Source organism: Lagopus muta, chromosome 8 (assembly GCF_023343835.1).
Source record: "Lagopus muta isolate bLagMut1 chromosome 8, bLagMut1 primary, whole genome shotgun sequence".
Classification (NCBI taxonomy): domain Eukaryota; kingdom Metazoa; phylum Chordata; class Aves; order Galliformes; family Phasianidae; genus Lagopus; species Lagopus muta.
In genome coordinates this window covers 33,087,552-33,105,868 of record NC_064440.1, presented here as the reverse complement: position 1 = coordinate 33,105,868, position 18,317 = coordinate 33,087,552, and the positions used below count along the sequence as shown (strand labels likewise).

The window sequence follows — 18,317 nt, the reverse complement described above, 5'->3', positions numbered from 1 at the left end:
AGTCAGACTGCTCTAATTCATTGGACACTTCCAAAATTAAAACGTGGACTAAAAGTTTTAGAAAGAAGGACAACCTGGATGAAATCAGAAGGAAAAACAGACACGTATGTCAAGTAATTCTGCCTCCAATCATACAGAAACTAGCTACATGCAGAACTAGATCAGAGGAAAATAAAACGAAGAGAAGAATAAATGTAACACTCATTCTGGAATCGCATAGATTTACTACATCAAGAAGTAGCTAAGTGTCTTTACGTACCTTCTCAACATTTTAGCTGGAAAGACCATTCAAAAGCACTTTCCCAAAAAGTTTTTGGAGGTGAACATCTGATGTACTCATACACCTGCTAAGATTCACGCAAAGTCTCAGACACAATAGATTTTGAATCCAGCTTTAATAGCACATGAGGTAGAACACCAAAATAATGGCTGAACACTAAAAACCTGCAGCTGAAACTGTTCCTATTCACAGTGGAACCATGTGGTTACCATAAAGGTACCTGTAGCTGTGGTGCCCAAGCCATATGAGGCAGCCACTTAAAATATTGCTTTTGGGAGAGTTAAAACACTTATAGCAATGACACCATTGTCCCTCCTAAAAAGACACATGCACAATCTAGTAAGTCTTGCCAGTTCTTTTATCTGAATCCAAATCTAACCACAGAAACCATGCAGTATCAGCATGGTTCACTTGCAAGATGTTAAAAATACCTAAAAACTCTTGCCGTTTCTGCTCACAGTCGTGAACAGAAGAACTCTTCCTAGGGTCCCCAGAAATTGTATCTGGCTTTCTAACCGTCCTTGAGATGCCTGGAGAACTCCTTTCAGGCTACCAATGCAGCCAACTAGCTGTCAGTGTAGATACTCGTTACTGCTGAGCATCATAATGTGTTTCCAATACATATTTATGATTAAAACAAAACTCACAAAATAACCATTAACAATACAAATAAAGGGGAACTCTGAATAGTTTAGAAACAAAGAAGTACACTGCTCTAGCAATCACTCAATATACAAGAGATGTCACTTCCAAGGACTTGGACATTCACACCTCACATGCAGAACATGTACATAGGAAGCAAGCAGTCTGAAGAAAGCCTGTGCTGATACACTTTTGAGCCCCAACACAACAATCAACACTCAAATTTCAAATGAGCTACAGAACTTTTGCTCCCTCTTCTCTCTCAAAGCAACGCTGCACACACTCAGTGCACACACAGGTATCAGCAAAATGGCCTGAAAGATTTTGTTCAGATTTCCATTTAATAATAGGGTCAACCAGCTGCTTCTTTGCTTTCCTTCTCTTCTTATCGAGATATATATATATACACACACATATATATATATACATACATACACACATATATATATACACACACACACATTTTGAATTACTTCCTTTCTCCTATCAAAACTAAATCAAAGCCTCCCAATACACCTACTCCATAGTATCTTGGTCAAATCACAAATGATTGTATTTCATTTCCTTCCCAAAATATTTTGTAAGTAATCATTACCTGATACTTTGTAAACAGGACATACTGTCCATCTTTCTAGTAAAGTATCCTCTTATTTTGAGGGGTTTTGTTGTTGTTTGACTATCCTTAATACCTTAAACTATTGCTTTCTGCCTTCTCCCCCCACCCCCCCTCCTTCATTTCAGCAGTTAGCAAAGGCTTTTTTCTTGCAACTTCCCCAGTTTGTGAAAACCTACAGCAGTTCAAACCCCACTCTTTAGAATTCCTCCCAGGCCCTGATTTATAGGTGGTAAAATTATTTCTAGCCACTATTTGGATATGCCTGAGTAGGTTGTCTCTCCCTTACCCACAGTAAACCACACAAAAATATAGCGAATCAATTCTAAATCTGAACTTGACTCTCACATCTATTATGAAGTAACTTCTGTTTATGTAAATGCCTATCTTCTGCCTCATCTTGTTGGCATCCTTCTTTTATGTCTTCAGCAAAAGCTTTAGCATAGCAAACCACTTTAAGATATTCCTCATTACAGTACACCCAGCAGGACAGGAGTAGGCAAAACAATATTCCATTGCTATTATTCTAGTTGTGTCACAACTCCTGTCTCAGTCTCCACTGATCTCAAGAAGTAAAAGGTCCCCTATGCCTTTTCACATACAAATTCTCCCATAGCTTTCCCATTCTACTTTTGTACTTTGAAATTCTAAGCCTGTCTTCCAGCTGCTTGTTTTTCAACTCAACTGAAAGCTGTAGCTCGGTCTCACTCAGTTTACTTGAAGTTCACAGTCACCTACCATGTTCTTAACAGCTTTTCACTCCGTTACTCTTTTTCCCAGTTTCCATGTTATCTTGAATGCCTAAATAGTACATGGAAAACAATCCAGAATGATTATGTCAGTAACATAACAAAAAAGACCTGCACTGCCATCCTTCCCATTTTTAAGTACCCCTGCAATTGGCACGTATTTCAAAGCGTTCCTGCAGTGAAAATAATATTGTAAGGAGAGAAGGCTCATCAAATTATTTTTTCAGCAAAATGCCTTTCAGATGTTGGGCATAAAACCTACTTTCCAAGCACATCATCTTCAGTTAATCACTCCCAATCAGGAATGCGTGATTGCTAACTCCCACTTGTTGGTATTCAAGCAAACATGGCATCATTACAGCTCACTTTTCATCTGCTTCACAAGATTCACAACCACCTGACCAACTGTCCTCCTCTGTGCTTCTCCATGCTTACGCTCCTTTTTGTATTAAGTTGCAAATTGCCTTTTTATTTCCAACCCTCCAAAGATCCAGTCATCTTACCCACAGAGCTGCCCTGTCTTCCTCACCTGTTGTTTCATTCTTTTCTCTCTCGTTTCTACCCCTGGCTGTCACACCAACACCGTAAATCATTCATGTCTTTGTTGCGCTTCTGCCTTCAATCTGCAGACACTAGAAGCAATATTTGGCAAGAGCTTTCACATATTAAAACTACAAGAAAGAAAAACCCCACAATTTCTACTCAAAGTAACTGCAGTTACTAAAGGCATTTAACAATTTTAAAATATCTTTTCGATGTGATAAAAACCACTGCTGGAAATGAGATAAAAGGCTCGGAATGTTTCAGTCAAACCGTACCTCTGGAACCCACAAAATTGCCCAGAAGGAAATTCAGACAAGTCTCACAATCCTAGTCCCTAATTAAAGGCAATCCTGTCCCCAGATCAGGCTCAGAAATTTAAAGGAATTGCACTGACGATTTTAGTTAGCCCTATTAAAAGACTAAATTTTGCAGCATGGAGAAAAACACAGGATGCATTAAGAACTGCAGCTTGACATCATTTATCAACACTCGCTAGAAAGTAACCAACTTCACTTCCACATCCCAATTTCTATATACACATCCCTTTTTCTGGACTGGAAAAAAACAAGTCAAATGCACGTAGATGATGAATTTCAGTGAAAGATGACGACATTACGGGATCACGTTCTTTCATGAGTATCTCAAACCTAAATGCTTCTCAAAGCAAAGCATATTTATTCATGACCAAAATATCTAAAATAGGACATTTTAATACTTAAAACAGCCACATGTTGCATTCACTTACTAATAAACCACCCAGAAAAAGCAGCTAGCCTAAAATACTTCTGGTCTTTTCTGAAGTCCCAAGTCTCCTACTGAGAGCTGGATGCATCCCTTCATAGAGAGGCTCCTTAAAGACATTCTATGATGCTCTTCCCTTTCAACTCAGGTCATTTCTTCCTTGCGAGCAAAATGGAAGCTCAAATCAAGTCCTAAAGGTTTTCAGTACTGTCTTTGATGTCTACTACACACAGTAATAACAATTATGGGGAAGAAGAATTTATGGCATACAACCCCATTTTTCATGAGAAAAAGGAGAACCAGTGCATTGCAAAAGTACAATTAAAGCTAGTCACACAATCATGGTTGAGCATAAGGATCCTAACTCCTCATTTTCATTTGTCTAAATTAAGCTGCACAGAAATTTCTCGTCCAAGGTTTCAGTGCTAATACAGACTCGCATTTTCTATGTGCCTGCAACTCTAATGCTGCCTTAGTCACATTTTTCAGAGGCTTCCATCAAGTCAATGAGTACAAAGATGCCCTTTTCTGACCCAGAATCTAAGGAGATTATGAAAAGCAAAGCAAAGAAATTCTTATCACAGAAACTCAAAGGAGTAACACTTCATAAATTCCATGTGTCCTCTTTATAGTTTAAGGCTCAAGAACATAAAGCAATAGCACTGTTTAGAAGATATGAGGATAAAACTGCACTGAATTATCTGTACAGACCTCAGGAAAAAAAATATGGCAGCAGCCAAAGCAACAGTCCAGAGATGTACTCTGAATGTCTACTGAGGAGCCAGTGAACAGATGATCTCAATAAACTGCTTTGCTTGTGGGATGTTTTGGTTCTGATAAATAAGGTATCCGTGGCTGTTACGCACACAGTTTGATAGCTAGGTAAAATAAAATGATTCACACAGCAGTAAGTCTTCAGAATTTCAGCTGTCTGAAAACAAGAAGCCCTGAACAAAGTATGCCTTACTGCATCAGAGTGGGACCAGACAGACCTTCTAAATACAATGACTAAATGAAACTTACAGGAAAAAAAACTACCGGTACAAAGCCCTCTACATCTGGACTGCCTCTCACCATTGCCTCAATTAGCCTCAATGTTCCTCGACAGCTTCAACGGTTTTCTGCCTCAGATGAACGAAGGCTTTCAGGATTCTCTAAGAAACCATCACAAATCTGAACTCCCCCTCAGACACCGTCACCCACCATACAGAGAACAGAAACAAAAATGAGATTTCACATCTGTTACTACAGTTCTAACAGCTAATAGCCACAGAGATGATGCTTTGCCCTCACACATTCTCATTCAGCTTCACCTTCCCTTGCACTGACTTTTCTTTTGATCTCAGGGTGACCCTGTTGACCCAACCAGCAAACAGCAACCACCACAGAAACAAATTACTTCCTGCAACCAACAAAAGAAGGAAAGAGAAAAGGAAACTGGCACAAAACTGGAATCTTGTCAGTGGGAACAAGGCATTACATCTGTTCAACTGATCATTAAGGTACTAGCTACCCAAAACATCAGCCTTTGCCACACATTACATAATTAATGACTTGAAACAAAAGTTGGACATCTAACACATGTTCAGAAAAGATATTAGACAACAACACTAAACCTGTTGGCACACAATCCTGAAAGCTTAAGAACTATTTTGGCACCTACTCCTCCTGGATTCAGGAACAGGAACCTAAACACTTTCGCAGAACTTAAGACACTAACTGCTGCTAAATGCATAGGTGCTACTATAAGAAGAAAAACAGAAAGCCTTAAAACCCTCTGGTAAATGGTCCGTGTGGTTGAGTGCATGGCTAAAGCACTCAAGAGCACTTCTCTTCGTGATTAAGAGGATAGAAATTAGGTAGACTTCTCATTATTAAATATAGGTATATTTTATTTGCATAGCTAGTAACCAAAATAGATTTGAGGCAGACTCACCAAAACAGAGCTCTAAAATAACTAAGATCAGCACAGCTGTGTCACTAATATACCAAACAAAACAATCCAATGACATTAATGTGATATTCAAATACATTTGCATGGGAAAAAAAAAATTACACTTAGCTACATTATTACACTTGACTTCCTTCTTCTCATTCCTTCCATTATAATATAACTTCTGACATGAAATTCATGAGAGTCTTGTATTAATTGAATTCAGTCATCAAAACAGCATTTGAACTATTAGGGACGATTCTCAGAATTGTGAAGATTCCAATTTAAAAGCTTCCCTCAAGCTTATAAATTGTTAAAGAAAAGCTTTTTCCTCCAAAGAAACAAAAGAATTGTTTCAAAAGATGGACTCCAAGACCACCTAAGGTATGGCATAGAAGCTGATACAGGCAAGTGAGAGCAGTGTCCCACACAGGTGCTGGTGTGCTGTAAGCTCCCAAGCACAGCTGTGGCATGCTCAGCTTGATTTACTGGCAAAGACTGTTGAGTCAAGCAGAATGCCAGATGGTGGATAGCAGCTCTCTGTGCATGTATCCTGATAGAAACCACACACGGATTGAAAAGACCACTTTGCTATCATTCTCACACCAAAATTAGGTTAACTTTGTACCAAGGTTAAGGACTTACACAGGCATTTTAGAAGCTTGGTTGGTTGTCTTTCAGGGAAGAGCAGAGTAGCTATCCAGCAAGATGTGGGATGTACCCAATTAACTTTAAACCTCATCCAAGTACTATCAAGCCTTCCCTCCCCTCTCGTTGTTTTTACATTCACACAGTTTGTGAAGTACTTAATTAGTGCATAATAGGCTGCTTTCCATTTCAAAACAAACAAACAAAACGCTAAAAACAAACAAGTTCCAGCAAAGCCCTTTCAGCTTCTCTTCCATGTTAATTCCAAAACCACTTCAGCCTGGGTGGATTTTTGAGGTCAAAGTCTACATGATCAGGTGGTTCAGAGGTTTGGTAGCAGGTAAAAATTGCCTGTGAACTGATTAGTTTGCAAAACAGAAGGGAGACAAAGATCAGATCCAGGGAAGTTTAGCCAACAGCAAAGAGCATAAGAAGCAAAATAAGAAACTGACAGAGCCTCTAAAGCGGAACTCTAGAGAACATCTCTTTCAAATTATTATCAAGTTTGGACAAAAGCAATGTCTTAACAACTATACATTACAAAACTACAAGAACCAAATGCTTCAAGTGACATCCTTTTTCTGCAAGGGATAATCATTAAAAGTAAAGATACCTCCCACGTAATGCTATAACGTGATGGAAGGTAGAGCAATAATAGCAGGGCAACAAAGCGCTAAGCTGCAGAAAATAAGGACAAGCCCAAATGCAGCAGCTGTGGACGCAGAAACAAAGAAAGAAAATCTGCTTACCTTCAGAAGGCCTCAGGTAGGTTGGGATCTCCAGAAAAATCCCCTCACTATCACTGCCAAGCCTTAAATGAGGGCTGGGAAGGGGTGGATCCTGGCTCCATCCCTTGCAATCACTCAGATACATTACATGCACCTGAGCTGGCCCTGCCTTCTCACCAGGTGCTCAATCACCACTTCAGGCTGTGACCTTCAAGCTGTGACCTACCATTCCCACTATACTCATATTTAGTTTCTATCCTGACAACTACTTTTTATATTTAGATTGATGCTAAACCAAGGATAATAGTGTGATCCATGCTGAAACACAAGTGGTGTCTATTATAGAACCATGGACTAGCATGGAACTTAAGGATCACTGCGCTGCTCTAAGTATTTCATCTGCCAAAGAGAGAAGCCTAGAAAATTTCTTTACTACTGAGAACATCTTTTTACGGCCATTTTCTTACACTATAGGCGTGAAAAATGCATAAATGAACACGAGACACAGCATGTGCATTGTTACTAAATTACTACAAAAGCTGAGTATCATACCTAAACTTAAAAACACCACTATCAATATACATCACAAGTGTGGAAATGTATACAAAGAAGTCTCAGTTGAACAAACTGTACTGTTGCACGTGACTGGGCTTTTCAAAACAGTGCAGTGTTCTTTTCCTTTTCTTCTTTTTGTACCTTTTAACCTATGGAAACTTGTGGAAATTGCTATTGAAGTTTAAATCACAGCAGACAGTCTCAATTTTTGCTATATTACTTCAAGAGAACAATTTCTTTACTGGCACTGCAGAACCCATTTTGTAGGTTTGTTATGCTTGTTTGCTTTCTAGCATGAGTGAAGCATTCCTGAAACAATAAAAGCTTCTTTGGATGTGTAGTAAATGTCTGACTGGCTGATCTGCTTCAGATGATCTACAGTGTGTAACGTATTACCTGAAATGTATACATCAAATAAAAACTCTGCAAACATAATACAGGAAAGTACCACAGAGTAGAAGAGAGTAACAAGAAAATCTGCTAGATGAGTTTGTGGTAATACTTGTGTAACATCAGCAAGGTTTGGTTGGTGTTCTGAGCAACAATATTCTATAGCAGCATTTCAAGCTTTTATAAATATGTTTTTTTTAAACTTAGTGCCTTAGCTCAAAGAACTTAGAGCATTTACAAGAAGTAGAAGAGTCACCTGTAACTGCTAGTGAGAAGAAAGGAGGACTCAAAGGAAACAACAAAAGACTCAGTCAAAGACAAAGCTGTAAGAGATGGTCCCAAATGTCCACGGGAAGAAATCAGACTGCTCTTGTTTAAATCCCAGTACGTTTGCAATGGAATGGGAAAATACAACAAAACTGTGGTCTGCTGTAGAAAGTACGTTGGCTAGCGGCTGTACTTCATACAAGCGATTGCCTTTAGGCACAAAAGACTTCATCCACTCTCACTGTCTGAACAGTCCCCTGCAAATGAGTTCCATCCCACCTGTATACACATTGTATAGGGAGGATTCCAGGAGGAATCCTTCACCAAGGGACCATTCCTCAGGAGATCAAAGCCCTTACCTGCAAGTAGTGAAGGTATTACCATCGTACAGCTATTCAGAATGCTACTTAATAGAGCACCAGCTGAATTCAAGGACAAGCACGAGGCAAGTACAAATAGTGGTGAACAGCAGCAACCTCAACAGGCCTTTCTTGAACAGGGCAAGGCCAACGCTTGGCTTTTTGCTGTCCCACTGAAGAAGACTGTTGGCTGTTGGACCTCAGTCTCCTTACTGGCTCATTTCAGCTACTGCATATAAGGGAAAAGAAAATCAGCAACACCATGCTTACACTGAAACAACTTGTCTTAGTCATGACCAAACTTTTCAGGCCCACACTTGAACTGGAAATCTAATTATGAAAAGCCCTGTGACCATTATTATTGCCTTCCTAATAATGTGATGCTCCAAAGAAAAACAATGAACTTTTCTGGGGAAACAGTCTGATTATTAATTCATAAGCTGTTTGGAATACAGCTTTAATGTTTTATTTCATTGCGTATCCACAGCATTCAACAAAAACAATTAAAACTATTTTCTACTCCCAGAAGTCAAGCATTATTTGAGCACACAAAACAAACAGCCCCGAACATGATGAGCAGCACATGTTCCTGCCACGGCACTTGCAGTGTGGTAGAGAGATTTGTTACCATGAAGACTAAACACTAACACTGAATTTCATTTTCCTTAGTGATGTTTACATATGCAAAGGCTTTGTTTAAATATTGGAAAAAGACTGAAACACCCAAATCCATAACTTAGTATAAAATAGTTAATTTCAAAAATAAATACCACAGTTAGTTAGCACCTGAGCCCTTCCTTCAAGATTTTCAAGTCTGAGTGCTTATTTTGCATTTCAGTCACATTTCTGTAATTTGAAAGGGATCCAGTTTCATGGATGAATAATTTAAACAGAACCAAATTAAAATGGAAAAACAGAAAACAATTAACATTGTTAGCTTTGGTCTCACTTAATTGACATTAAAGTTGTTGGTTGGTTTTTTTTTTTTGGAGAAAATATCATGCAGTAATTCACACACTGCTCTGCCTTTGAACTGTATCCCTGAACAGCAGTGTAAGTTAACCACTAAATTTTATGTTACAAACAGCTCTTCTGGAAGAATGCTTCTTTAAACATAGTGGTGATTATTATTCCCCCCACATCAAGTGCTCTTAGCATTCTGAACATTTTGACTTACAACTGCATATCGACTACAATTAATTGTAATTGATGCATTACGTGTATTTTATTAATACCTAAAAATAACAAATCAGATCGTAGTTACAGATCTTCAGTAACAAAAGAATGATAATTGCAAATAGACTTCTGTGGAGTTTTTTCTTCCTCTCTCGCATGGAAAAAAGTCCATTAGTAAAAATGTATATTTTTCGGCTGTAATGAGTTCTGCAGCAAAAGCACCATGGCCCAGGTACCTGAAAGATGCAATGCCATAAGTCCTGTCCGGTTCTTGTTGTAGTAGTTTCTATTTCCTTTAAAGAATACATGCCACAGAAATAAATTAAACACCTTAAAAAGCATTACAACTGCAGTTACAAAGAAATGTACTGGCAGAAGCTTGTTTAGTGACATTCCGACTGAGAACGTTAAAGAAAGCATGCTGTAAGCATGGTACTTCCTTTGAGGAGGAACCAGAACCATTCTCGTCCTTGCATCCTCTCCAAAATTCCCAAACAATTGCTGAGAGAATTGTTAAGGTTTTGACGCTTTAACTAAAGGGAAAACAAAGCATTATTCCACAGTTAATGAAATTACTTGACTACCGTCTCAAAGGCCTAACAATGCTGACAACGCTGACAGTTGTACAAGCATAATTCTGTCACCCACTGCGTGCGCTTTGTATGGGGGCTCTTGTTGTGCTGTCAAGATCCCTCTTAAATCATGCAAAGCCAAAGCCTGCCATAAAGCACAAAGCAAATGAGAGCACACTGCGGGAAATCCTGCAGGATAAGGAAACACTAAATACAGCAACTCTCTTCCCATCTGACAGGGCTATCCTGAGGAACACAGCGACAGCAAAGCTATTTTTTTTTTTACACTTAACTGATTTATCAAGCTGTCTCTGGTGGCTGCTGCTTTTATTCAATGTAATTCCAATAAGTCACTTTTCCAGGAAACTGAAGCATTGGCATATTAACACAACAGAGGTTTTATCATTTGCACCTCTTGTAAAACGTGAGGGCAGCTCCAAAAGAAACGCCTCCTATTTTATGATGTTGACATCAGAGGCGGATGTTGGTGGTATGGCAGTAGAGCTAGAGCCTTCCACCAATATCCCATTGCATTCTGCTGCCATGTGACAGGTGGCAGCAGGCAAGCAGGCTAACAGAATGCTGCCTGACATGGAAACTTCAACGCATTGAAAGGAATGTTGGCAACACTGCAGTATCACAAAGCTTGTGCCAGGTGGGCTCCACAAATGCTCACACAGGAGAAGAAAGAACACCACATGTTTGTCACGACCTATTGAACCACTGTAAGCCAGAAGGTGACAGTTTCCTGAGTGACATAATTACTGGTTATGAGATATGGTGTCACCACTATGAGCCAACATCAAAACAGAAGTCCATAGAGTAGCAATGTGTGAATTGAATGAAACGTTCATGACAACACCTTTAGTGGGTAAATTAATGGACACTATCCTGTGGGACAGGAAAGGGATGACTCTTCCACATTTCCTGGAACCTGGACAAACCATCAACTACAACTGCTTCATCACGGCACAGACTAAGCTGAAGGCTCGAACTTTCACAGTCAGGCCAGAGAAGTCAACTTTTTCCTGGGACACGATAACGCCAGGCCCCAGAACAGTCTGAAGTCTGTGGAGTACATTGCCAAATCTCAGCTGGGCTATCCTATCATACCCACCAGATCTGGTGCCTTATGACTTCCAGCCAATGAAAGATGGACTGCATGGGCAGAGTTTCTAGCAATGACACCATCATAGCAGTTGTGGAACTGCAGGTCACCTCCACTGGCACGGATTTTCACAAGCATGACACGCGGCCTCTTGTTCAGCACTGGTGAAAACGCAATCAGTGCTGGTGACTATGGTGAATAATTGTTTTGTAGCTGAGAATTTACTCTATCAAGTAGTGGCAACATACTGTTCTTTTTATCTGTTGCAGTGTCCATGGAAACAGATAGGAGCCATTACTTTTGGAGCAACATACTTCAGAGCAAGGATGAGATTCACAGCTTCCCGATAGGCGTGCTATTATTCTGAAATCAGTCACAGCACTTGTGTTCAACTACACAGAAAAAAATACATGAATATGTAAAGCATATCTTCAATTAGATCAAATAAATCTTACTTTCCAAAATTCTTCTGTACTGTTTTCTGTCTCAGAGGCCTGTTATTTTATTATGCTTAGCAATACGTAACGACTCAGAATAAGCAGTGTTCTTCAGCAGAAAGAAACCCTTTGATAACTCTGCAAGGTAATTTCATCAAGGGCCAATAGTTTAAAGAATCAAATGTAATTATTTTCAGAAAGGCACGACTTTCAGTGTCTTAAGAAAGCTGCAATGATGGATGGAAAATTGTATCTGTGTTGTCTTTAAGTTTTCTTGCGGGTGTTTTTCTTTATATTTTTTAAGATCTTACACATTTTTTCCCCTATGTAGGTGTGACACATTTAGAAAAATATTTAGGCAAAACCTTAATTTAAAGCTAGCATCACATTTAAAAGCATACATTTCAGCTAAGAAGAAAGGTTGTTTTTTTGTTTTTTTTTTAAACTATTTTCAAATTTATTGTAGGAGCTTAAAAAAAGTTTGTTATCTGATAAACAGACAACAAATAAATTAACTAAAGAACATTTTTGGCTTATACTCAGTGGATCATATTCTTAAAATCTGAGTCACAGCACAGTAATTTCCTAAGTAGAAGAGGTATAATACTCTAAATATGATTGTGCTTGGCTTCTTCATACCCACTACCATCACAGCAACCCCCAGCTCCCACTCCATATCTGATGGCAGCCCTTTGGACAAGGTGCTGTTCATGCTCTAAGTCTGGAGTCACAGCCATGCTCACTGGTTCTCACATAAACGTTTACAGCTGGCGTATCATCTCACTGCCTCCCTGTCTGCAGACACTGACTTGTGCAACTCCCCTATTCTCTGCCATTGAGTCTAATGGTAGAAGATGATTTTGACAGCACTATTCTTTCATATGAAGTTACAAGGAGTCTGCTTCTTTAGAGCAAGGTGGAGGTATTTTCTGCCAAAGCACAGTTTTTTGGTAAACCTAATAATGGCAGGGAAGAAAATCCTCTGCTGGTTGGTCAGTGATTCTCTTCTCCCAACTACACCAGTGTTATTCCTCAGACAAACCTGTCTGCCCTGTTCCACTGACAGGAGCTCCCTAGGCAATCGGATCCAGAACTGCACCATACTTACTATTATGAATTTTAATATGCAATCTCAAGTTCTCTTATTTCTTACGGGAGTTTGACCTTATTATTTCCTGTTCTATCACATTATTTCCTTTTTTATTTTTCAGAATTCATTTACATTTTAAATATTACAGTCTTTTCTTCCCCCTCTGTAAACAGCACAACTTTCACCCTTTCTTTCACAACTGAGTTCCACAGACTTCTAATCATTCTTGCTGCTCTGATGTAGGTGCAGCATTTCTCCCACAAGGGAGAACTGTGAGCCAACTGAACGTGACTCTGCGCTCAAAGCCACGCGAACAAAGCAAGAGGGTTATTTCACATTCCCTGTACAACATCTTTGGTTTGCACTGCAGTACAGCATTAAGCTATTTTGCAATGTGTCACTGTTGATTTATGCTAATTTTGTTTTATATAAAACAAACACTAGATTCTATTCTAAAGAAACAGTATTTAATCAACTGCTTATTTTCATCTTGATCCACGTTTGTACAGTTGACTGTTTTTGTAAAGGTAGAGTTCTGAACCTTTTCTTACATTGCCTTCCCCCCCCCCCCCCCCCCATAAATTCTCCAATGGGTCAAGTTTTGAATTGCACTCCTGTCCTCAGCTGCACTTACTGTTGCAGTCAAGCCCAAACAGAATAAACTGGTTTGCAAATTTAGTCAGAGTATTTTATTTCATTTCCCACGTCATTAATGAAAACATATCCCTGCAAATGCCTACTCAATACAGCTGTGTGTTATTTCCATCTGTCTTCCATTCATTAAGAAAGTTTTCATCAGGTCAAATTTCCACAGATGCTTGTAGGAATGACCCGAGAGACAGTAACCAAAGCTTTATTAAAAACACAGAAGGACTCACAATTAACAAGAAGATGTAAAGCAATAACATTTACTGCTTCTCCTCTACCCACAGCATCTCTTGTTTCTTCCACGTGTGCAGACATTTTCACTTTTCCAATCCAGAATTCTTGGCAAATTTCAACTTCAATTACCAGTTTATAATTTCTTTTTACTTAGTTCCTCATCTGATATGCAGGCATGTATTTTCTTTCTCATACTCCTGAATGAAACCTTTCATAATTCTATCTTCTTTGGGATCTGACTGGAAATCTACCCCAATAAAGGACCAGAGAAATAAGAACACCTGACTCATCTGTCAATTTTCTTCCCTCTACTGAAAATGAAATCAGTACCTTCTTGCTAATTTTACTGCAAACCCAAAATGACTGCCTATTTCATTTACCACCCTTTCTATTTCTCCAATTCCGCTCCAATATGGCTCACGTATTTACATATACCTTATAGTCAAGCTCAATAATCTGATCAAGGAATCATTTATTTTAGCTTCTCTTCTGTTTCACAATACAGAAACAGTGGAGCTTCTAAATTTTGTACGCTATCTTGCATACAACTGAGGAGAAAACTGAGTTTCGTGCATGCAAGCATGTGCTATTAGGACTCCAAGCCTTATGAATTACAAAAGCTAGCAGTTACTTATGATCACTGGATTTCACTTGTGTAATTTCTTTAACGTGCCACTCACCATAATTTCCAAATCCATTCCACAGAGATGGGTAACATCTCAGTCACCAGAAACGTCTCGTGCCCCTTTTGATAAAGTTTTATACCAAATAAAATTGCAGAAAATGAAACTGCGTCATAATAGATTATATGTGGAAATTGAAGCAACTTAATACAGAGAAGCTGCAATTGCCCTGCTAGTATGACTAACAGAAATCAAACAGAGAACATAGTCTGTGGGGAACCTGACAAAAATTAGGAAGAATAACATAAAACTGAAAAATTAAATTTCTAGCTAATAGTGGAAGTCAAATGATCAAAGGTTCCTTAATTTTAATGATCTGTAAGCACATTTTAATTTATTTGAACGTTTAAAGCAGTACTCTGAGCTAATTAATAATCTAATAATATTGATGCTATCGATACTGGCTTTTTAAGAACTAGATAAGTAATCAGTTCAGCCTAATTGCCTGCTACTGGGTGATTGCAGTCTCAAAATAACATTTCAAAATCAAAAGAATGCATCTCTCAAAAAAACTTCCAGTTGTTTTTTCACTACTTCAAGGATCAATTTCACCTCAAAGGGACATGAGCTTTTAAATTACACGTCAGCTAATACGGCATATTACAGTAACACAATATATGCCTGTCCTTCGAGTCAATGTTCTACCTCAGCTATGAGTCATATTTGCATCTACTTAGAAGTAAGCAGAGGCATTTCTTACATCATTATTTAGCTACAAGACACAGAAAAGACTTTAAATCATTTTAATTTCCATAGCTGTACAGCTAACACAAACATTTATAATTGTGGCTCAAGGATATAACTTCATGACAATCTATTTGCTTTCAACTACACTCCTTACTTCATTTGTGGTATAAAGCCTAAATTTAAATTTCTGTAAGCAATTCCACCCCCCAAAACACATTCAGAGAGCTACTGTCATCACTACAAACGAGAACAAAAATATTGTTTATAGTGCATTCTTTAATACAGACAAAGCCTCATTGAAATTGAGCACTGTATGAAAAAAGCTAAGTCACACTGAAGAGACAGTCAAATTGATCTGATCTTTTGATATGGGCCAAAGGAGATGAGGCAGCATATACAAGTTCTATTCCAAACGTCACATAAATTGACCTGAAGAGGGCAGGGGGCTCATTTACTCCCAATCCTTTCCATGGGAACAAACACTTTGCAAGCCAAAATGTTTAGCACAAATATGCTATTTATAAAGTTAATAGATTAGTACTATAATTCAATAAATGCACACTACAGGACAAAGTTGTGAGAGTGCGTTTGTTTCAAGCAATCTTAACCTGCCCCATACAGCTTCATCATTTCCTCTGATGTTTATGTGAAGTGGGAAAAAACAACCCACATGATATAATTCTCAGAACCAATCCGTTATTAACCTCATACCTAAAATCTAAAATCCATCAGTCAAGACAAAAGTCCAGCACATTCAAACTATGTTCTGATGTCTTATTTCTGGACTTGCTCCAGGTTTTTAATCCATTGATTAAATAAAGACATCTGGGCCTCTGTTAGGAGTCATTTGGGAACCTAAGATCTGCAGAAGCGCAGATGCTTGCCAGAACCAGTCAACTAACAGTGCTCATGAATTTCAAGAACAAGAGCAAGCCAGACAGGCAGACTACCTGAGTTTATATATTCTGGGGGCAAAACATAGCTCCACTAAAATTTACTATAAAAGTAGTGATGACTTCAGTAGGAGCAGGAACAAAAATGGGATTCTGTAAGCCAAGAAATACTCATCTGTTCACAAGTCAAAATGAAAGAAAGAGCCATCTAAGAGTCTGAGATGAACACTTCTAAGCACTGGATGAAGAACACAGAAGGTGAAAGGTAGTGGCAGTGACTCAGTAATAATCAACGAGTAACAGGTGGGCAAACAGTAGAGATGGAGTTACTTCCATGAGAAGGAGGTGTTTTAAAAGCAACACTACGTATAAAAAATTTGGAGACATTGAAAAGGGATGAAAAAAGAAATACATCGATATATATTTTTTAAAGCAGAATTACACTGCTGGTATCAACAAAATAAATGCTCTCAAATAAAAAAAAAAAAAAAGATAAAATGTACAAAAAACTAGAGACGTATCTTAGAGGAGATATGAAAGCCTCAAGTTGGTTCTCACTACAACACCCTAAACAGAAATAGTGTTGTGCTTTCTGCAGGAACACATCAACCCTAACACTGGTTCCCAAACGAGAAAAATAAGCCAGAGCAACATTTCTAAGAGCCTAAAAATTCCACATTTTAGAATGTTTACCTCGATCTGTACTATTATAGAGCCCCCAAATGTAACTTTAAAATCAAGAAAGAAATAAATAAACCAAGTAAAGAAAACAACTGTTCCAACAACTGGAAAAATTCTGTTGGGAATTCTTTTTTGTACAACCTGCAAAATGTAACAGCAGCACATCTTGGTACACTCAAGTTAAGAAAATACCAGGGTCAATTAATAACTCACCTTGTTTTTCTTCCTTTTACTACCCTAGATCTAATACCATTTAAAAAACAATTGAAACAAGTTGAAATGCTTGAGAAGCCTTATGGAACACATCGAGATTTCTCCCAGATTACAGAAAACACAGAACAATATGCATTAATAGGCAGTGCTCTTTGTGGGGTGACTACATCAGGCTTTTGAAAAGTAGTTTGCTGGCCTCAGCTCATAAGAGGCTCTATCATTCCCTGAAAAATTACTCCTCATAGAATCTGATGTTAAAAAATTAGAATTTGATACCTACTGACCTACTTATGATCATGTCACTACAGAATAGACCGCTTTCAGCCACATTGGACATCTTCCACCACAGCTTACTCATCATATCTAGCATAGGTTACATTAGATACTGAGCAGCTAAAAAGAAAGGTGCATACCTTTGGATATCTCCTCTTCTCTGAATCTTGAACCGGACCAGCATCAAGCATTTTTTGCTGCCTTGCCTCCTGAAGAGCTTTCTGAGTGGAACCTTCCAAACCCTTCTTCCTTTCACATTCATGGCCAGCTATAAAACAAAACCCAAGATAAGTGTCATCAAGTTTTTTCACTTCCCTGAAAAATGTCTCTTGATATCAACTAGACATAAAAAGTTTCAGCAGAAACTCTGCTTTAAATAGAAAGATATCCAAGGTTACTGCAACATACGTTTTAAGTATTCCAAGAAGCCATATAACTAACAATCCCCTAATTGCTTTGTTGGGACCTATTTCAGTTTAAATAATAGGTAGCTCAGATTTCGCCCTCAAAACATTGCAATAATTTTGAATCTTTCTGTACAGGACAGAGTCACAATAAAATGGATGCCATTCATCATCTCACTGCATCCTACCTAATATCTACCACAAACGCATTCCTCTGATTTACAACTTACATTGCTTTTTACTTCTTTGCCCTTTCTCACAACACACCTTTCAAACAAGCGATTACTTACACATGGACAACAGCACAGAAATCCTAAGCAGTTAAAGTAGCTGTAAATTGACAGAATAGGTGGTAGGGAATATGAGGAAAGATATTGCTCATGTGTACCACCACACAGCAAATCTGCCAGTAACCAGCAGAATAGACAGCATTCTTCAACACCCTCAGCAGTGGCAGCTTCCATGCATCTGAGTACAGTCCATTTCTATCCCTGTATCTCGTTACAACAGCCTGCACCATGTACACACAATAAGAAAACGTGCAATTCCAACAGGGTTTGGACAGCTATATTGCTCCAGAAACAGATTACACAGCTAAAATCCAAGTTGAAACAATTGAAGTTAACGCCACACGTCTAAATGTTTACAAGACAATGTGAGTAAAACCTTGACCACAAAATAGATACTTTGTCTTTATAGAGGAAAAAAGAAATGAGAAAACCCTCTCTACTGTTACTAGTTGTTGGTGACCCTGCCCACAGCAGGAGGGT

At 38.5% G+C, this 18,317-nt stretch overlaps 1 protein-coding gene across 2 annotated transcripts in view; it reads right to left on the bottom strand.

Moving 5' to 3' along the window:
• SPAG16 (sperm associated antigen 16) overlaps nt 1-18,317 on the bottom strand; it is a 355,941-nt gene that overhangs the window by 311,906 nt on the left and 25,718 nt on the right. For both annotated transcript variants that reach the window (XM_048953048.1, XM_048953049.1), the window contains exon 9: nt 17,284-17,411. In XM_048953048.1, coding sequence (XP_048809005.1) covers nt 17,284-17,411 — 128 coding nt within the window. The remainder of the gene's footprint in view (nt 1-17,283; nt 17,412-18,317) is intronic.